At 51.0% G+C, this 21,230-nt stretch overlaps 1 protein-coding gene across 5 annotated transcripts in view; it reads left to right on the top strand.

Annotated features, from left to right (window-relative positions):
- Positions 1 to 21,230, top strand: part of Mub (poly(rC)-binding protein mub) — a 91,255-nt gene that overhangs the window by 54,488 nt on the left and 15,537 nt on the right. For 4 of the 5 annotated variants that reach the window (XM_078177246.1, XM_078177243.1, XM_078177242.1 and 1 more), the window contains exons 2-5: positions 4,514 to 4,769; positions 13,941 to 13,997; positions 14,224 to 14,607; positions 15,776 to 16,180. In XM_078177246.1, coding sequence (XP_078033372.1) covers positions 4,689 to 4,769; positions 13,941 to 13,997; positions 14,224 to 14,607; positions 15,776 to 16,180 — 927 coding nt within the window. In that variant the 5' untranslated portion in view covers positions 4,514 to 4,688. The remainder of the gene's footprint in view (positions 1 to 4,513; positions 4,770 to 13,940; positions 13,998 to 14,223; positions 14,608 to 15,775; positions 16,181 to 21,230) is intronic. The other variant, XM_078177245.1, reaches the window with a different exon arrangement.

Genomic DNA, 21,230 nt, shown 5'->3' with positions numbered 1-21,230 from the left:
CGACGGTCGGCTCGTCGTGGCTGCAGTCCGCGTTGTTTGCGCGTGGACCGCGGTGCACGCAGCGGAATTAACTATCGTGCCGCGAAACTCGTCAGTCGCTGCGTTTATGGAAAAGCCGGTTTTCTGCGTTACATAAACGAGATCCGGCGTGCACGCGTAGCGGCTGCGGCTCTCCGGTGCTCTCTCGCGTGTGCGTGTCTGCGTGCGTCGACCAAGGAGGAAATTTTCCTCGCGGCCGTGTGTTGGTCTGCCTACCTGCTCTATACCATTTAGCATCGACCGCGGTATCCTTTGGTTTTTCTCGACGCGGCGGGCTCCAAACTATTCCGCATAGTCGACTATAAATTCGCGACGAGTTCGCACACCGGATTGCACGGATTACCGACGGATCCGTGATTGCTCGAATTAGTCGGGGGGCGTCCGTCCGTTCGACGTTACGCAATGGCTGGTGCAACGACCGTCGTTGTCGCATCGTGGCGCGTTCGAAATCGAATGGATACAAAAGTTTCGGATTTCTCGGCCAGAAACGAGATACGGAAGATCGCGGCCGATTAAACGATTCGACCGTTGACGTCGTCGAGTCGACGGACACGCGCGGGTATAACGGAACGCGGATTGCACTAAATTCCACGATGCGATTGCATCGCGGGGACAGCAGCAGAGCGAAACGGTCGCATTCGCCGGTATAGACGCGCATGGTCGATTAGAAAGACGGGGCAAGGCTAAATATAGTGCGCGAGCTCGCGTTATCAGACTTTTTCAATTTGAAATTCATCCGTTCCGCGCAATGCGGTGCTTCGACAATTAGCGAGCGGCGTGTCTGGATAACGCGACGCGAAGCGACGCCCGATCCGTCAATAAAACTTGCTGCCTCGTCGCGTATCCGTTGTACGGAGCATTGTTTCGCGATAACGGATTTATTGAGATTTCACTTGCGAAATCGCGTTACGATATATTACGTGTCCTGCTTTTACATCTTCGGCGATAAACGAAGCGATTCCTGCTCCTATCCGCCTCTCCCCCGTTCGATCGAACGCAGATGCAATTTTATTGACGAACGATAACAATCGTGGCGAGGGGGACTGGGCGGGGGCACCGTTCTATGTTCCACGTACACCGTGTTCCGTCTCGCGTTCCCGCGTCAATATTCGCGGTTATGTGTACCGTCGAACAATACACGGATCCGATCCACGTTGCCCGCGCGTATTGTGTGCAAACGCGGAAGCTTCGGCGCCATCTGTGGCCGTCGCGCGAATTTCTGCTTCCTGTGCGACGGAAAGAATAGCGCGGTTCGTTGTGTTGTTCTCGATGCTCAAAAGTTGCCAATATTTACCGTTATTTTTTAATTCTAGGATCTCCTTTAACGAACGTTGTAATCTTCGCACAAGTTTGTACAATCCTTTATTTTCACATTTCTTCTAGGAAATCGCGAATCGCTTTCTTCGATGCAGTAATCCGAGCTCGTAGTTATCGCGTACACAAACATTAAATTTCGATACATGATTTGAAAAATAAAATTCGATCGTTGATACGGTTTGCAATAAAGTGCGAGTTGTTGGTGAGTAGTATCCGATAGTTTTTATTCTGCACGGCCGTGCGAGTATCTAAAAGTAGAGCAACTTTTGGGGGTGCTTTGTCACGATCGCCAACAACGGAGCTTATTTAGGTGTTCCAATTTAGGCGCCCGTTCCATCCTTGCAGAAGGTCGCGCGATTGGAACAGGTTAATGTTTCGTTTGGATAGAGGCGGGAAGAAAAAGTCGTAAAAGAGGAAGTCGTCCGTCGGACGTTCTATATTTACGTCTCCGCTCGAATACATAATATGTACCTGCAACGAGTACGCGGCGACCTAAATCGATTTAGAAATTTACCGATTTCGTTAAATACTACGTCCGCGCGTTCTTTCGGCTATTCAATTTCAGCCATTTATCTCTTTCCACTCGAATCGAACGAGAGCGTCGATCGATCCCAATTGCGTTACCGACCACCCTCTGTGTATGTACTCGGAGCAAATTAAATTCAGTGTACCAGATTCACCGTTCCATTAAACTATTACAGTGCCGCGCGTACCGTTATGATCTAAAGTAGCCGATTAAACCGTATTATCGCAGCATTTTTTAACGATCCTCGGTTTTAACGTACCATTGGCCGAGGCGCAAATATCGCATGGAATTTTCAGTTGAAATCGATCGAGATCTGGGAATTCGTTTTCATAAATTACAATTGCCAATTTAACCAACATTTTTTTCCATTTCGAACGATTCCGTTTCGCGCGCGGCATCCCCGAGAAATATTCTCGGCGCGTTATTGCGCGAAAGTTGCAACGACCGTTGAAAAGTGGCGATCGATACCGCGGGTCTGGGGCTGGGACCGGTGCGAGGAAAATCCAAACGAGATAACGTCTCTGTTCGATAATGCGGTATGCAGAGCATGCGACCGACCGGTGTCTTTGTTGCAACGGAGCGTCTATCGCTGTTACCGTCGCTAGGCGTGCGACACGCAGCAGCACGCAGTCGGAGCCGAAGCTGGAGGCCGGAGGCCAGAGCCAGACGCGCGAGTCGAGAGAGCGCGTCGCTCGCGTCGGACAGAGCAAGAAACCTGTCCGGTGCACTTTTACGAGCGGCGATAGGGAGGGAGGGGGGGGGGGGGGCATCGTGAAAGGGGCGTAGCAACCGGAGCGACGAGGGTACCCCTTCCTGCATTCTGCTGGAAATGGAATACCGTTCGCAAAGTGCTAGGGAGGAATGCACCGTAGAACGGAATAGTTTTTTCATTTTACTCCAGAGAAATTAGCACGTTTTCGCGGACCGCGTTCGCTTATTTGGCAACGGAACATCGCGATCGAACGGAGCATCGATGTTATTTTCTTTCGAAAACCGAGCTCAGCGTCGGCTTGGAATGTTTCAGGCACCATCAATTTATAGACGCGTCCAACGTTTTCCGTTTTTCGTTTTCCGAACGATTCCGAATCGCTACCGGATGTATAGGGTAGTTTGTCGGAACGGTGGGGAATTGAAATTCTCGCGTTCGATAAGGACGGCGGCAGGCGTGCTTCGGCGTCTTGGTTCCCCTGACAAAAGGGAATTTAGGGGGATTTACTCGCACGGAAGCTTGGACAGCAAGGAATCGAGTTGCCGCGTCGTTGAAAATGGGGCGAGCTGTTGCACAGGCGATTTCGGAATTTCGAATATTGCGTTGCTTTCCACGAATATATCCGGAACAAATGCAAAGTATCTATCGAGCGAATCAAAAAATACCAACGTCCGAATTACAGTACCGATGCTTTCCATAAAGTTCCAAATCCGTTGTTCGATAAATAGCTCGGTTCAAGAACGTCCCGTTGCGTGTTTCGCGAACTAAAAATGGTCGTTTGCTCTCCCTTATCGATGCACAGCGACCATTACTTTCCGCATAATCGCACCCACGCGCGTTTTCACGATGTATCGCGAGCTCGGTATTTATCGAAACAGCTCGGTATTTATCGAAACGCCGCGGACCGATTTCTCGTTGCTCGACGGAATAATCGGTTGCGAGAACACGCGATGCTACCGACGGTTCTTGGGTACTTTCGTCGATCGTTCCTTGCTGATTTGCGCAAACATTGCCGAAACCATCCTTCCATCGTTCAAATAATCTGTCCGCGTCGCGAAAACTACGCTTTACTCTTGATTATACGTATAATATAGTCTTTATCGGCACGTATTTACACTTGGAGGGTCTGTAGAACAAGGAGGAGGAGGAGGAGGACCACACGGGAACGTACGAGATCGCTGCTAGGCAAGCACGCACGCGTACACGCGTCGCACGAATGTCCCGAACGGAGAAAACTACGCGTTGTCCTCGTTCTATTTTGGACACGAAGGCGCCAACTACCAATAGCGAGATAGCGATTTTGCAGTTTTCGAAACGGATCGAACAAAGCAACGTTTTGAAAAACGATCCCTAACCGATATCGGTTAGCCAGGTTGCAAGCAGCCGAAATAATCGTGTTCGGTAAAATAACCACGAATTCGAAGTAAAATAAGCAACGCGTCGAGCTGGGCAGGCTCGTGCCGTGCTGTGCCATGCCATGTCCCCTCCGGGACAGTTCGGCTGCACTTTTAGGTGTTTATCGCCTGACCTGAAAACCGAACGAGCGAAGCCATAGTCGTAGAAGCGGCCCCTCCGTTTCTCCGGTACGACGAACATTTCGTCACCCCGAATCCCTTTACCAACGCTTCGAGCTTCGAGAAGATTCGCGCAAACACCCCCTAATGTCTTGTAATTCCGCGACGAGCGGGTCGTCCGAAACCTATCGACGCGAGAACGTCCGTGAACCCGTGGCCTATTACCTCGGTGAATAATTCGCAGCAATCCGTTCGCAGCTCGTTTCGCTACGCCTTCGCTGCTCGATTCGATTCTCGGAAACGCGGAAATTTCGCATTTTCCCGGATACGTGCATTTTGAAGCGCGTGCGAACTACGAAAGTCGATCTCAGCGATCATTTAATAATGGAGTGAACATTCTGATTACAGTGCAAGGACTGAGCATACCTGGGAGCGTTTGAGAAGCACGTCCCCCGAGACCCCTCCAGCCAAAGTCACTCGCCTAACCTCTCCCCTGTCCTCCTTATCCTCCTCCACACCCTTTCCCTCCACAAATCTCGAGAAGAAAACTCCTTACCGTAATCACAGAACCCGTGACTTCGTTATGGACGGTATGGATTCCAAACCGGTCTTGAACGACGACCCTTCGGTCACCCTAACCATCCGCCTGATTATGCAGGGCAAGGTAAGAGGTTTGCCAGTTCTGTTTATCGATTAACGCGTCCGATTCCTTGGTTCGTTCGTCGGCCATCCCCTGCGAGAACCACCTGTTCCTTTTCAAAACAGTGGCGCGATGCTCCACTGTCGCGTCCCTAAATTTCTTATCAACCGGCGATCATTTTTTAATTTTCGAAAGTCTACAACCGTTTACAATCGTTTCGGGTTGTTTCGTGGAAAATGATTGTTCGGCTCTTATTTCTTAATATAGAAACAGCCGATGAATATTTGAAAATTCGATAAACATCGTCAATTACTGGGTAACAAAGTTTGCAATCATGACTATAATCTCGTTCGTTCCAATCTTTAATAATAATTGATCCATTTTTAATGGAGTTCAATTTCCAACGGTCATTTTTCATACGTTACCACTGAACACCGCGTTCGGCTTCTTCGCGCACGCACGGGGAAAGGGAGAAGAGAGAGAGAGAGAGAGATTACGGGTGCGTGAACGAAAGTTTGCTTATCGGAGAATTTAATTAATCGGCATTAATTTGGTCGAGGTTAATTGGAAAATTGTTTACAGTGATTCTAAAATCGATCGAGACACTTTTTTCTTACCAAAAATTTGTTTGTTTGCTTTCATCTATTAGAGTATCTATTTAAGTAGTTCGTTAACCACCTAAGAGGAAGTATGGTAACGAAATACGACGATACGTTCTCCGGATGAGGGTCACCCCCAATATCTCTCTTCGACTGCGTCGTAAATTGAATTTAAAATATGAAATGGCCGCTCCGGGTCGCGCCGATTCGACAATGACCCGGTCTAATTCGCTCACTCTTTCAAACGGGTCGACAGACTTTCGCGTCGTCGTTGCTTCCTACAAAGTGGCAAATACACGGTATCTTGAAAGCGACGTAATTGGCCTAAAGTTTATATTTCGCATGAAAATCTACGGCATACGGATCGCGATAAAGAACCGTCGTTGCTGCGATAATCGCGACTGCGTTTCCCAAGGCGAATACCGACTGATCCGAGCAGCGATACCGCGATACGATTAGCGAAATCGCGAGTACTTTTGAACCATTTCGATCGTCCAACGATTACGTAAAGGATACGCGGAGCGCGCGGCTAACCAGCCAACGCGTTTTCATTTAACGTTGACGACAAATTGCAAATATAAATCAGAGACCGATATTGTGCAACGCTGTAGAAAAATACTGTCTTACCGGTGGAGCGCGCATCGAAGAGCGTCGAGCGCGGCGGTGGCGCGTATTATTTTCGCGAAAGACGAGTGGCCGCGGCTTCGAATTATTCGAAAATAATTAAAGTTTCGCGGAGGACGCGAGTAAGCTGCCGTAAAAATGCGTGCATCTAATCCGTGCTCGGCGTTTCCTTTACCCTCTCTTTCTTTAACTTTAATCGCTCGTTCGTAGCGTTCGAGGAGCAAATTGCAGAGCAAGTATAAATCGCTGTAATACAAAAACTAATTAAGAAGTGATACGGCAATGGACAGATTCTTGAGATAAGTATGATATCGCTTGCGAGAATGGCTAATTTTCAGAGGCAGATCATTAATAGTGCAACGCGTTGGCCTCCGCAAAATAGAAACGTTGTTCGATACACCACGGTTTCCATCCAGTTTATAAATATAACTAATAAATTACAATTGCACGTCATTGAAAAATCCTCGGTCTAGTTTGATCGCTTTTCCATAGATTCTGCGCAAATTTCGTAGGGTTCAGCCGATAGATTGGTTGGGACGCGACATCGTTGAACCGAGATCGAGCAAGATCCGCGAATCGGGATCGATTGCTTTACCAGATGTGAAGAAGCACATGCATCGGGCGACACGCGGTTATTCTCGAATGGTAATCCAAGTCTCACGAAAATACCGATCCGTGCACAAATTTTTCTCGTACACAGTCCTTGCCTTTCCTCGTAAATTCGCCGATACGAAGCCTCGTCGAATTCGCTAGTTTTTAATTGAGAAAATCAACGAATGTCCTTTCGACCGAAGAAGCAGAAATAAAGACACCTAACTTTGCAGCACGCGAACGCGACAGCGCGAAATGTGTCGCATACGCAAGTCGCGAATCTACGTTTCCACGTAGTCCGTGAACCGAGCTCCACTAGGAAGGTATACTTCCCCTCCTGTGGGTCCCGTTTGATGAAAGGTCGATTCAAAACACGGAACAAAACGCAAAATTGCGGCTCTCCCCTCTCATAGCACTCTTTATATGGTTTGTTCTTTGCTTTTGATCGTCGTGCCGGGTTTTGCTCGCAATAAAATCACCCGGCCGGATGAGGACGCGTGTCCTTTCTTTCATCGGCCCCTCTTCCTAGCTTGTCGTTCCATGTCTCTCTCTCTCTCTCTCTCTCAATCGCGCACACGCTCGCGCCCTCTCCCGTGCTTGTTCCCGCGCACGATATCTGCCAGTCGAGTGGCCCTGCTCCAGGAGCGAATATCGAAGAAGGGCCACGCGGAGATTTCAACGCGTGGGATTGGCCAAGGGATGCTTCTATTTCGGTCCGTCGCCCGCGATTCGTGGTTCCGATCGAAAATAAGAAAGCTCGTTGAGGAGGAGACTCGAAAGAGCCGGACCCGTGTCAAGATCGAGATCAAGATCGAGAATCGAATGAAACTACGTACCGGCGCGGCTAACCGTTCTATTATTGACTCGGGTCATGGATACGAGCGCGAGCGCTAGCAATCTTGACGAGTTTCGAGAAAAACAACTACACTTTGCGACCAGACGCGCGACGATTGTCGCCGGTACGCGTAAATTGCGCGACGATTTGATTTTGCTTGCAGCTTTTCCAATACCATCGCTCCGTGAAATTTCATCGACTCGCCCGCTATACCACTTGCCCTATTTTCGACGACCCCACGCGCCGTATGCGCATCGAATGCACAGCCTAATTGCGACCAATTAATCGTACCGAGCTATGGCTCGGCTCGCTCTACCATCGGTGTGCGATAACATTTGCTGTTCCAACTTCGAATAGGTCCTAGAAAATCTTGCGTTTGCATCCTCGTCGATCACGAATATAAGTTTTGGAAGTCGACTGAATTCCGAATTAGAATCGAAACGGTCTCGATTGCGAGAAATCGCTGGAAAGTGCTCGTTTCGAAGAGAACGCGAACGATTGTTCTGCTAAGATTTAACGAGTTGATCGCCACCCTGTAGGAAAATGTCCGCGCTGGCAAAGATCCGAACTTCCTTCCCGCGTTTGTCGCCTGCGTCTATTTTGTCGACGATGAATAAATCACCAAGCATTATTACGATATTTCGCCACTCGATGGCAGGAATCGTCTCTGAGACGAAATGGCGAAACGAAGCGCCTCGTCGTTGGCATCCACCCTAACCCTGGTGGTTGGCCGATAGCGACGCGAGGAGAACGCAGCAGCTTGCTCTAGAAGCCAGGCATTCCGCCGATCTCGCGATCTATTACGATCCATTACCGTGTCAAAGTTCGCCGCCGATCCGCTCCTGGTCATCGGTGGGTCTCGAGATCTCTAGGCGGTCGGTCGGCCCAGCCTCGCCTAGATCTGTAATTAATTGTCGCACAGGCGAACGCGCGATGGTGCTCGCGGCACGAGTAATTAATGTCCGACGTCTTAGCAATTAATCGTTCGACGCGGACGGCGGGACGTCCGTGACGCGCGTCCGTGCCGCATCCTTTTTCGTCGATTCGATTCGATTCGATTCGGCCGTCGCCGTTTCCAATCGAAATTCCCCAAGATCGAGAAAGCAGAATTTTTGAATCTTCTTCTGCCAACTCAATTCCCTGCAAATGCTGTGAAAATTTCATTCGATTGCAATTTTTATTTCGTCCAAAAGTAGTTTTGTGTTCTAATGTACGTATATAAATTAAAGTGGAAATATTTCGTAGTCGTGTTCCACGCGTGTTGTAGTTTACGAAAGGAGAGAATACGCTTACAAAAGAATAGTGGTACATGCTTAGCGGTAAATACTTGATGCGGGAATCGCTTTAATATTAACACTCTGATTGCGCGCAGCGCAGCGAGCGTTTTAAAAAGATTCTTCGGTTCGCGCAGGAAACACGTGCACCGAGTTAAAATTTTGGAATAAGATCGAGTTACGAAATATTTAAAGATTAAAATGAAAAAATTAAAGATTTTAACCAGCCGAAAAAATGCGATTTTTGTTCGATTCTTGTCACGTCGATCGCGGACAAGAATTCGTTTCCAACGCTGTCGCGAAAGTAGCCGATTTCGAGTCCGCGCAATTATATCGATTTACTCTAGACCGGTATCGTTTCCCTCGATCACATAACATCCCGTGTACCGACTCGATCCTATTACATTAGACCATTGTTTAAACAAAACAATAACCCCGTCGGGGGTTGAATCGATTCATTCGCAGATCCACGAAACCCGGCATCGCATTCCCGCCGACCCAATACATCCCTTTCAAATTTCTGTTCGCATTGAATCCTTTGGAAACGCGCCCTCCCCAACCCCGAAGAATCAAATTCCCGTCGGGGACAGCGTAGTAGCAGCTAGCAGCAGCAGCAGCAGCAGCAGCAGTCAGTAGGTAGCATCGCGCGATCCGCTCGCTCAACACGGAGACACGGAGAGACGGAGAGACGGAGAACGTGCAACACGGGCATCGCGGTTCCACGTAGCCGATGCACACCGATACCGGTTCGTGCTAAAGTGCGGCACGAAAATTATTGCACGTTTCTGCATATCTGAATGATGCTCCGGTGCACAGAGCTCTTCCCGGGGACAGCTCATCCGAGACTCCCTTTATCCTATCGGCGGCGAGCCACCCTTGGAGGGTTTCCCTCTCGTTCTTCGCGTTTTCTCTCGCCCCTATCTCCCACCTCCTCCCTCTCGCCCTCCGTCTCACTTGATCCCCCTCGTGGCTTCCTCCGGTGGTCTTCTCGCGTGGGAAGTACTTCCACGACAAATCTCGTTACACCCACGTTTTTATGCCCCGATGGCGACGGCGACGTCGACGTCGATGGGGCTTCCCTCTTCCGCCATGATTCTACTCCGCCTACCGTCTGCCAAGTCCCCTCTCTCTTCTTCTACTTCTTTTCCTCACTTTGTCTCTCTCTCTCTCTCTCTCTCTCTCTCTCTCTCTCTATCCCAGCCCAGTTTCCCTTTTCCTCCCACCCCCGTGGCGTCACCGGTCCACATGGGGTGGTACGATTCTCTTTTTTTCGGCGGTGAATGGTGCACGCGCGCGGGGCTGCAGGCTGCTGAGTTCTGTCCGCATCTTTCCCTTGCAGTCTTCGCACCGGTAATGGCGAGGACAATAACGACTGCGATTGAGATGGTCACGTGGGTTCAGGTGAAACGGAGCTGGAAGCGGAGATGTCCGAAAGTAGGAGAGATTCAGAATTTCGACTTTCGACTTTCGATTTTCGCTTGCCGATGGGTCTGCCCTTGTTCGGGATGCTTTCTTATTCTCGTATGTTATAGTAGAAACTTCCACTTTCGTTGGTTGAAAACGTTGAAACGAGCAATCGAAATTTCATTTGGAAGGTAAGACCTGCATATGCCAAAGTAAACAGTACCTTGGAGAATATAAACGAACCTCGATGGTCCCCGTGGAGGGAAACGCGTTACTTTGGGGGAACGGTGGCGTAGGGTCGCGCGTTGAAAAATTGTTCGGTCGGATGGCTAACGAGCGAACGGATTGGCGGCCGGTGGAGTACAAAGTCTTTCGGGTGAAATAAATACGTCTGGCCGCGTTTTTAGCCGAAGAAGCATTGTGTCTGCGGGGAGAATATGCACTATGAGCTCGTAGGAGCTCCGTCTGGACGTTGGCCAGGGACACCGGCCAATAATTTGGTCGAACGCGAATGATCACGATTCTATTATCCTTTCAATGGCGCACGGCCGTCGCGAAACAGCATTCTTCTTCTGCTCGACTCTACGCTTCTCGAGGGGAATTCGAGAGATCGACAGCTTCGAAGAGAGGCTCGAAAATCGTAGGTTATTCTTCACCGATCGTTGATCGGAAGCAACGACTCGACCAAACACGGTCTTTTCGATCGAGCGAGATGCGAGATGCGACACGAGTTTCCAGTCGACCGGATCCCCAAACCGTTCGGCGGAACCGGTCCGCGGTAATTCGACCTGCTAAGAATCGAGTAATTCCGCGCCTAGCTGGAACCCGGCTTAAAAACACCGAGCAGTAGTGCGGCTACCTTAATCGACCGCGGGAACGCGTTGCGCGACGGAGCCCCAGCCGATTTGCCGGAAAATCTGCGGTTTACGTTTTCATCGCTGTCGATGCAAGAAGCGCGCCTTCTTTTAACGTAACGATACTCGCGTTTCGAAGGTGCAAGAATCGATTGCGACAAGTTAACATTCGTTTCTGCGATAAGCGCGTCAAATCTGTAGTTTGACGATGGTCATTTTCATCAAAACCGCTCGTTTCGATCTTCGGGCAGGACTTTGCAATCTCGATTTCTATCGTTTTCCATGGAAAATTTCCATAGCGGACGATCGACCATTTCAAAGTCATTTACAGAGCATCTCGTTGCTGAAAAAGATCGTAGGAACGTCGAAACGAATTTGAAAGCGAAACATTGCTGCAGGACCACGCGCGATTTCGAGCGATCTTTTTGCGGTAAGGGTAGCAGCAAAAGTCCGCTCAGCCAGCGTTTTTTTCCCTGATTGCCACAATGTCAGGGTCGTCCCGCGACAGTAGCAGCAGCCAGCATCGACATAAATATCTGGCGCGAATCCAACTCGCGTCTTATCTTCTTGAGACGACGTTTCGTCGTTTCGATGTTTCCCATCTTTTTCACACGCCTACGATCTCGCACAGGGCTCGTGTTGTAAACGGCTCGATCCATGTGGAAGAGATATCCGATTCAGCCAACAAGAAAGAGGGAAAGAGAGAGAGAGAGAGGGAGACCGTTCGTTGAAACATCCACCATTTTGGAGGCTTCAGGACTCGCGTCGGATTCCAGCAAGCAGAGGCTGGAGCGGAGCCATGGCCGGTGGCCAATCGGTCGTCTTCGCGTATCGCGCGCGTCTGTTCGTCTAATAATTCAAAGCCGATGGAATTTTTGCAGCGAGTATCGGTCCGGGACGGGGGCCGAGTCTTCCGCTCTGAAGAAATAGAGAAGCTCGACGACGGTAGCAAACTTCTGGTCCGCGAGCAGCGCGAGCTAGCGACCTCTTTAATTGGCCCCTGGCCAGGGACTCGCGGCTTTTCCCTCCGTCTCGTCGGTGTCTTCTTGTTCCAGCTATATTTGCTTCCAAGGAGATTCGTCGACGGTGACGCGGTTGTCCAGCTCGTCGTCCGTCCTCCGGTCTCCGGACTCCGATCTCTGGTCTACGTCTAAGGGGAGGGTTCGCGATGATTTACAGGGCTTGGCGCCTTCGCGAGATCCTACGTCGTTTATTTCCAACGGGGTACACGAACAGCAACAAAGAGGACCCTCCGGATCGCGGTTTCTCTCTCTCTCTCTCTTTCTCTATCTCTTCCTCTCCCTCTCCCTCACCCTCGCCCGCTTCCTCTCCCTTGGTTGCAATGTCGTTGATTCGTAAGCCCGCCTCGGGAACTCTGGCTAAATCCGAGCCTTCTATATCTGGACAAGGCGGATCAGCCTTTCGGACAGTGTTGTCCAAGTTCTCCGAGCCGAGCCGAGGCGAGTATGCACCAGTGTCCACACGGCTGCACCGATTTTTGACCCGCCATCTTCTCTCTCTCTCTTTCTATCTATCTATCTATCTATCTATCTATCTATCTATCTACCAAGGAATTTCGTGACAAGTGTTTCGACATGCCCCGACTTTCGGTTCCTTGGACGGTTTATTAAACTTTTGTCCGACGAATTTCCGCGATATTTGATATTGCTGTTTCGTCCGTTTCGTGGTCGCTAAGAGGCCGAAAAATGAATCGGATCCGACATACCCGGCCGCGTAGTAACCGCTATCGAAAAATTGGTCGTAAACAACCCAAGAAGCGATCGCCGGTTCTAATCGAAACGCGGCGATCCCGCGTAACTCGGATAGCCCGCGTTCGATAAACTCGAACGCTCGAATTTAGCCAGGCGAACGCGAGAATCAAGGAGGGTCAGTCCTCTTCGATCCTCGTCGGTCGGCAAATCAAGAATTTAGCACGATACGCGAAGCGTTCGTGGCATCGTCTGCCCGGAGGAGAACGAGAGACGCCAGGCATCCGGAGCTCCGAGCCCCGAGCGAGTTCGGCCGCCATATCTAAGTTTAGAGGGAGCGCATACGGGCGCATACCTGCTCGCCCAGAAGCTTAAGCGGTGACATTATCGTGGGGTCAGACCGTGTCAAGGAAGACACGGGATCTGGCTGGACACAGGCTACGAGTACGCGCAACTAATTATAGGCTGGCGAGTAGCAGGCCGTGTCGCGCCGCGCCGTTCCTCTTCCTTTCCCTTCCCTCCTCTCCTCTCCTCTCCTCTCCTCTCCTCTCCTCTCCTCTCCTCTTCTCCTCTCTTCTCATCGCTTCACTCGACGCCGCGCCGAGACGAGCCGAACCGAGCCGCACCATTTCGCTCCCGCGTGCGGTCTCTCGCCGAGAATTCCGCAAAGAGGAGTTAGCCCGGCGCAGCTTCGGAGCCGCTTTGTGCTCCCGTTGGAATTAGCAGTCTCATTGTTCTACGGCGACCTTATGAAAATTAACGGGCGCATTAGCGAATTCGTTACTTTAACCGCGGCATTTCCGCTTCAACGGCCTAATATGCTAATTCATTGTTTCGTCGCTTTTGTCGCGCTCCCGTCGTAATTGGCGGGATTTCGCGCGACGCTCTATTACCGCGTATCAAAACTATCTCTCCGACTCCGACATCGATCGGTCACCGTGGACGGCGGACGCGCCGCGAACCGCTCCATGGGTTTATTTTCTCCGCGAGTAATCGCACGGGTTCGCTGGAGCCGTCGGCTCTTCTCTTCGTCGAACGATCGTTTTCTACGTTTGGTAGCGAACACGTAACCGCGGCAGCCATAGATTTCGCTTAGAAGACGTTAGAAGCATTGTCCGAGGGATTCGGTGCCAACTAGCGATTGCCGAATGTCAAGAGCGCGCTTATCACGGGGCAACGAGTGTTTTGGCGTGTTTGCGCCGTCGGCGCAGCGACGATTCCGTCTATGACCGATGACCGACGACCGACGAAATCGAAAGACGCGTGCCCCTCGTATAAATTGTAACGTTGCGTTTTTTGTTGCAGGAAGTCGGCAGTATCATCGGGAAGAAAGGAGAGATCGTTAAGAGGTTCCGCGAAGAGGTGAGTTCCGTCTACGACTTAATTTGCTCGCTTCCTGCTGCTACCGAAGGTGGCGATCTTTCGGGGTAGCGAGGTTTCTCGCGTAAAGCGTAAAGTACTCGAGTCGATCGCGAGAAACGGAAGTTTGTAGATTCGTCTCGAACTCTTTCTCGTTTAAAATCTATCGTTTCGTTTCGATTGGGCTCGCGGTCGCGTTCGCTAACGTGACGAAACATTGGTGTTGCAGTCCGGGGCGAAGATCAACATCTCGGACGGAACTTGCCAGGAGCGTATAGTGACGGTGACAGGGCCGACGAACGCGATCTTCAAAGCGTTCACGTTGATATGCAAGAAATTCGAGGAATGGTGCTCGCAGTTCCACGACACCCAGGGTGGCGGTGGCGCGACCAGGCCGCCGATCACTCTCAGGCTGATCGTGCCCGCGTCTCAGTGCGGCTCCCTCATAGGCAAAGGTGGCTCCAAGATCAAGGAGATTCGCGAAGTGACAGGTGCCTCGATCCAAGTCGCCTCCGAGATGCTGCCGAATTCGACGGAACGCGCGGTTACCATATCGGGCACCAGCGAGGCCATCACGCAATGCATATACCACATATGCTGTGTTATGCTAGAGGTACGTATTTCGGATGGCATGCCGCGTCAAAGCGTCGTTTCGATCTATCGCGATCTATTGCAAACTGGAAGCTTTCGCGCGAAACATTTGTTCGCTCTGCAACTGGGACCTTCCGTAAAGATTCGTTCCAATGATCTACCGAAGAGTCGCCGCGGGACCATTCCAAACGATCGAACATAATTAAGCATCAAAGTCAGAATTTGGTATTCTGCTACCGTATGCGCGTCAACGACGCGACGATCGGCGAACGTCTCGATCAAATTTTTGCGATGGTTTCAATGGTATCGATATCTCGGTAATTGTCCGGCGCTATCGCGGAAACGCTAAAACACCCCGTTCCTTTGGGAGCAATTCAACCGATGAAGAGAACGAGCATTTAATTGTTCAATCGCCGAGAGTTCCTCTTGCGGCGATATAGGCGAATATAGATCAGAGTTTAAAACAAGCGCCCAAAGTCTGCTCGTTTCGAGGTCTCCAAGACGGCCGAATCGTGCTCGCGAATTCTCGGCGTGGATCGATTCTTCGATGACCGTTTCGCGAAAACTTTTGCATCGAGTTGAGCGTAAAGGGAATCGAGACGATCGAGTATTCGCATTCGCATTCGCGCATGAAGAAAATGAAAGCTTCCAGACTCCGTTTATAGAACAATATCGTTTCTTCGTTAACGAGAATTTCAGCCGCAATATAGAATTTTCAACGACGAAGAACGATGCGATGATCGGAGCGACATCTCGAAAACATAAACGCTTCGACGAGAGCCTTTGGTGCCCAGACGAAAAGAACCGAGTTCACCAGCACTTTTAGTAAAGTAGTGAAGCAGTAAGCTGAACTAATACTTTTAAACGACGAACGCGTTTAAGCAACGAGAAGTTAGTAAAAAGTAGTTGGGTCACCGTGCACCGAAGGTCCTCCGACTGTATCCGATATCGCGAAAAGCGCGCCCAGCTCCGACTGCGCGGCTTTCTCCTCTCCTCGAAGATTTTGGAAAATATCCGAAGAAGCATCGCGCGCGTTGAGAAGGAGGGAGAGAGAGAGAGAGAGCCGTAGTCGTGGGAGCAGTGGATTGCGCCGACCGCGATAGAGCATACGCAAGCAACTCCACGACCCTCGATAGCGGTCCGTGATCAGTGTATTCGCACTCGCGCGGTGTGTTTTCTTTCTGTTTCAGTCCCCTCCCAAAGGTGCAACAATCCCTTACCGCCCTAAACCCCAAGTTAGTGGGCCAGTGATCCTGGCTGGTGGGCAAGCCTACACCATCCAGGGTAATTACGCGGTGCCCGCTCACTCGGACGTAAGTACAGTATTGCCATTGTCCGCGCCCGCTGCCGGGCCCACCCCGCCCTCGCTGAACACCCAAACTTTGACGACTTCGCCCTTCGCGGCCCACCCCTCCTCCTCGGCCTTCGCCGCTTCTCACGGGCAACCGCTCCTATCCACGGCCCACCTTACCAGCCCACATCTTCCTCTCCACCCGAGCCCCTTACACGCCAGCGTGGCAGGCCTCGCCGACCCCCTGCTGAAGAGTGGACACTTGCAGGCAGCCCTCCCGCCCGCACACCTCGTGGCAGACGCCGTAAGTCTTTTGTTTTTCGTGATCCACCCCCTCTCCCGTGCCCGCAAAGAGATTCGAGATACTTGCCGACACCGACAACCACACAGCCTCTCCTTCGGAAAACCGGTACACACGCCCCTCCGACCATGAGAAACTGTTGCCCCACACGACGCCCTCTATCTCTCTCTCTCTCTCTTTCTCTCTTTGCCCATCGAGCGTACACGCGAGATCCGCGAGACCCCATGCGACTCGTCGGAATCCCCACGAAAGACACGCCACCTGCTGACCGATTCACCGACGCCCGATACTGCACGCGGGCTCCCTCCTTCGCCACCGTCACACCCCCATCACCCCCTGCTCTTTCTATTACCGAGACTATCGCGTCTCCGTCTCTCTGGTCGGACTCAATGTTCGTGTCGGATTGTACGCGACAACCCCGACGATGGTGGCTAATTGGTGAAAATCTGGAACCTTTTGTCGAATTCGTCGAGTCGAGTAGAACGCGTTCGGTGGGGTACTACATGTTTAGGGTCGGTCGATTCGCCTCGCCTTTGACCGTCGTTTCGCGACCGGTACAACGAGGCTCTGAACGGTGGTCGAGTTTTTTCGAGAAGCGTAATTTTCGAACACCGGACGACGAGTTAAGAACAGTTTGCGTACTTTTCGCGGTTCGCAAATAGAGACGAAGAAAATACATGGAATGGAAGGACGGCTGCCACGAGATCTAACTTTGTTACGCCGAGATAAACGTTCGTCTCATCGGGTGCGCATTTTTAACGTTGCGTTTACGAAAGCGTTTTTACTTTGGTTTATACCTTCCATCGTAACTCGTAAAGCAAGTTATTTTCGCCGGAACGACTCTGTTCCTCGATATCGCCCTGTCGCTTTTGTTCGAACGGATGCCATGCAGCAGGTTTCCATTCGATCTCCGCGCACCCGCAATTAATAGACACGTTCCGTAAGAAACGTTCCGTTTTGTTAAACAATCGTTCAAGCTGCTATTTTTCCAAGGAGTCTCCATCGTTGACTCTTTACAGATTTCCCACTTCGCAAGACGAACAGGTTCGCAGTTGTAACGTTCGCGGTTCGGCCGGTTATCTCGCAACCGACCTCTCGCCGACTATCCAATTTTCACCAAATGCCGCAGCGTCGTCGCGTAGAATGTTTGCCCGCGTGTACCGGAATGCTCCACCGTTGTATAGGCCACCTGGCCTATAGCTCTCCCCGTCCTGGTAAAACCCTTTTACGAGCTCCCAACCACCTTGGTCCACGTACATGCATCGGCACCCCAAACACCTTGGCTTTCCGCTCGACGTCCTCGCGGAGCCCCGAGTAAATCGAATCGTCCGGTGAAACAAGCTTTCCCTCGGTCGAGAGCAGCCGGTTGAACGCTTCCCGTTCCTCGGAAACAATTCTCACGAGTTGTTTCCCTTCCACGTCGAAGGGTTGCCTCTCGTTTCTCCGAGGGAAAAAGCTTCTCGGGGCTGCGCGTGTCTCTTCGAGTCGCGACGACTTCCGATCGCGCGACTTGCCCGTAAATTTTGCCACGAATCCGCCTGGAATCGCCGACCGATTCAACTCTTGTACATTCTTCGAACAAATCGTAGTAGTAACAATGACGATAAAGTCGCAATTCATTTGGAATGTTCGTAGAAAAGAAACCAAACGGGAAGAAGGAGGTTTCTCGGTTGAATTGAAAGCGACTTCGAGAGAGTAGATTTCGAGCGGAATCAACGGGCGGTCGCGCGCGTTTGGTTATGCGCTTTGCTTTTTCTGTGATCCGCACGTGTCTGTTTATACGTGTATCGGTCGTCTCTGGTTTCTCCGTTTTCCCTACCCCCTCTATTCTCTGATTTTTTTCGTCGATCTCTTTCGATGTTACGTTCACCGAAACGCTTCCAATGTGTACTTCCCTGCTGCCGAGGTCTCTCTGCGGCGCTGCGTCTCTCCCTGTGTTATGCTTGCGATTGGTAGTGGGTTGATTGCCTGAAGAACCGCTTGCCGTCCTTCACGGTGCACAGATTAATTCGTTGCATGCTACATGAAATATACTGGATCGTACGGAACGCTCGGCAAGCGCGACCGGCGGATCGCGGGAACGAAACCGATCGGCCAGGATCGGGTCGCCTTCTATGTTTTTGTCGAAAGGACGATTGGTTTCGCGCGGCGTCGAGACGCGGGGATCGTTTTCCCCCTCCAACCGTCTCTGTCGGTGAGAAACGACAAAGATAATTCCGTATCCCCGTTGGCGCGTACCGCGTTCGCAAAGCTTCGAGTCTCGCGTGAAAAATTCGGAAGACCCGGTCCGATCCGGTCGATCGTTGCCATCGCGATTCCGCTCTCGCAAAGACCGAGCTCGACGCGCGACGGTCGAACCGAAAAGAGATCGGGAAGCGACGCGTTCCCCAGAGTCTCCCTGATTCGATCGGCACGGTACGACCGTCGCGACGGAGACGCTAGTCCCACCGAAGCTCTTTCCCGGATGATCGAGCCTGCTTTAGCATGACCGCTTACTCTCGCCGGGGAGGTCGCACGATGGATTCCTCGAGACTGGTCGTTGGTCCACACGGTGACGGAGCCCACGGATCTTCCAGCGGTCGCGTCTTTCGAAAATCCAAGACACTGCCGCGTCGGAACGCTGGTCGGCCGGGCCACCGGCAGACAGCGATGGGATCCCGTACCCCAGATCTCTCTCTCTCTCTCTCTCTCTCCCTACACCCTGTGGTTCTTCTAGGATCTCGAATACTCCCGACGTTTCGAGTAATTGGAGAATTTCGAACCTGTTGAAGCTAGGCCAAGGTAGAATCAACTTTTGATAGAGGAGTCCCTAGGTTTTTAAGTATCCGGAGAACTCCGGAAACGGGATCGGAACGTTTAACGGTCTATCGGGCCATCGGCGTACGGTCCGGATCCCATCGCTGTCGGCAGATGCGACGAAACGCCACCCTGATAATTTTGCGATCTTTCAAAGCAAACACGCGAGCTTGTTGATCAGCAAATAGGGGAAGTTCGAGCGTCTAGCCCAGGCCTGTTCAGGGCACGGTGCTTTTGTTTCTCTCTTGCTCGCTCGCACTCTCCCTCTCTCTTTCTCTCTCACTCTTTCTCTATCTCTCTGCCTCGCGTCGCGTTTCGTTTCGTTTCGTTTCGTTTCGTTTGTTTGGCAGACGCGCGCCGAATGAGTGCGTCCGCGGCGAGGGAATAATGCTGCGTGTCGAGTCGTGGACTTCGTTCTCGACGGCGAAGCCCTACGCGCCCCCGTTGTTGCTCCAACTTTCGACGTCGAAACTCGCCGAGTCGACAGAGGCGTTGGGTTCGACTCGCATGGAAACCCAGCGTTAGGGAGCGAAGATATCGATGATAGCGGACGCACAATTTGCCGAACCCTGCAGTTTCTGTTAAGCGAAACCATCGCCCTTGCGAAATAATTTGCATTTTACTTGCAATTACTTTCGACAGTTGACATTTTTTAAGCAAGCCGAACAAGAAATTTTGATAAGAGAATAGAGCTTTCAACTATTATTGACCGTAAAAGAAAGTTTCTCGTGTTTCGATCGACGGAACGATCGATCGATCGATCGATCGATCGGCGGGCCCAGCGTTTTAATTGCACAAAGCGGCGACGCGTAGTTTGAACGGGTCGCGAGTTCGAGACTTTTTTGTGCTGTGCTAGAGAGGCAGATTCGTTTACCGAAGCAATTGATTCCGCATTCCACGTTCCGCATTTTCTATCTGCTGACGCGAACATTGGACGGCAAACATAATTACCGGCTTTAACGGCGACGTTTGCTAATTAGAGACTCTTTTTGTACGTGGTCGAAACACAAACAGTGACCGCGATCTCGTGTTCTCTCTCTCTTTCTCACACACTCTCTTTCTCGGCAGTTTCCCCATCGGCACACCGAATTATTAAATAAGCGCGTTCCAGAGGAACGGATCGACACATCGCACCCGAATAAACGCGCCGCGTTTTCCTTGCGTCAGAATTGTAAAAGAATTGCGCGCCGTTGCAAGACGGTTTAACGAGACTCCGTAATACGAGTAGGTGCGTGTATCTAAATTTGGTCAATTTTTCTTCGAATCGTCGTTCGGCAACTATCGAAGCTATTAACGTTTATCGGACAACTTGTTCGAACGCGGACATGAAGGCATTCCCGCCGTCGATCGCTGAAAATAAAAATGAGATGGTCGAACGATCGACGCACGGATGCGTAGACGAGAAAGATGGCCGGCCGCGTTCGACGGCGCACGCAAACGCCATTCATTTGCATTTTCATTTTGTTCCGCTGCCAGACAATTTCTATCTTTTTCTCTCCGTTCCTCTTTTTATCTCGGTTATATTTTTCAAGCGGTTTTCGTTTCGTTCGTTTCCGTTGTCTTTTCACGCCTTTCGTTTTCCGTTCGGTCCTTGTCGTTTCCTTTCGAGTTCGCGAAATATATCATTACAAAGAGACATTAACTGTCGGGGATGGGTGGTCGACTAGTGCAACGAAACGAGGACCACGGGATGCATCGCGCGTCGCACAAGGAAAATGTAGATTTACGTGCACGAGCATAACGCTACCACATCTCGCGCGCGCGCGCGCGCCTGCGCGTGCTCTCCCTCTCTTTCTACCATTGTCCCGTCCGTGATTATTCGCACGTCAATTTATTAAAAAACTCTATTCGTATCTCTATTTCTCTTGGCTCGACACACAGCGCCTTTCCCTCTTTCCGCTTCCAAAACACCAATCGTACTCGTTCGATCGTCGCTCTCTTTCGATCCGATCTCGACTATTTCCTTTCTCGAACTCTTACCCGCTTTCGTCTTACCCCATCGACCGACTCTCCTTCCACGCTTCTGGTTTCGCGAAGGATTCTGGTAAAACATGTTTATTCTTCGAAGTCGAAAACAACGAGAATCGTTGAAATAAGTTAAAGACGATTGTTACAGTCAGCAAAGTCATTCGATCGTTCTGAACCGCGATGCCACGCGCAACCACCGGTCTCGAAACGACGGTTTCACGAAACACGGTGCACTCGGTACACATGCTGCTCCCGAGTACCGAAAGTCGAGTCTCTTGCAGCCGAAAAT

The sequence above is a fragment of the Augochlora pura genome, chromosome 3 (genome assembly GCF_028453695.1).
Source record: "Augochlora pura isolate Apur16 chromosome 3, APUR_v2.2.1, whole genome shotgun sequence".
NCBI lineage: Eukaryota > Metazoa > Arthropoda > Insecta > Hymenoptera > Halictidae > Augochlora > Augochlora pura.
This window is presented reverse-complemented; position numbering and strand designations above follow the sequence as displayed.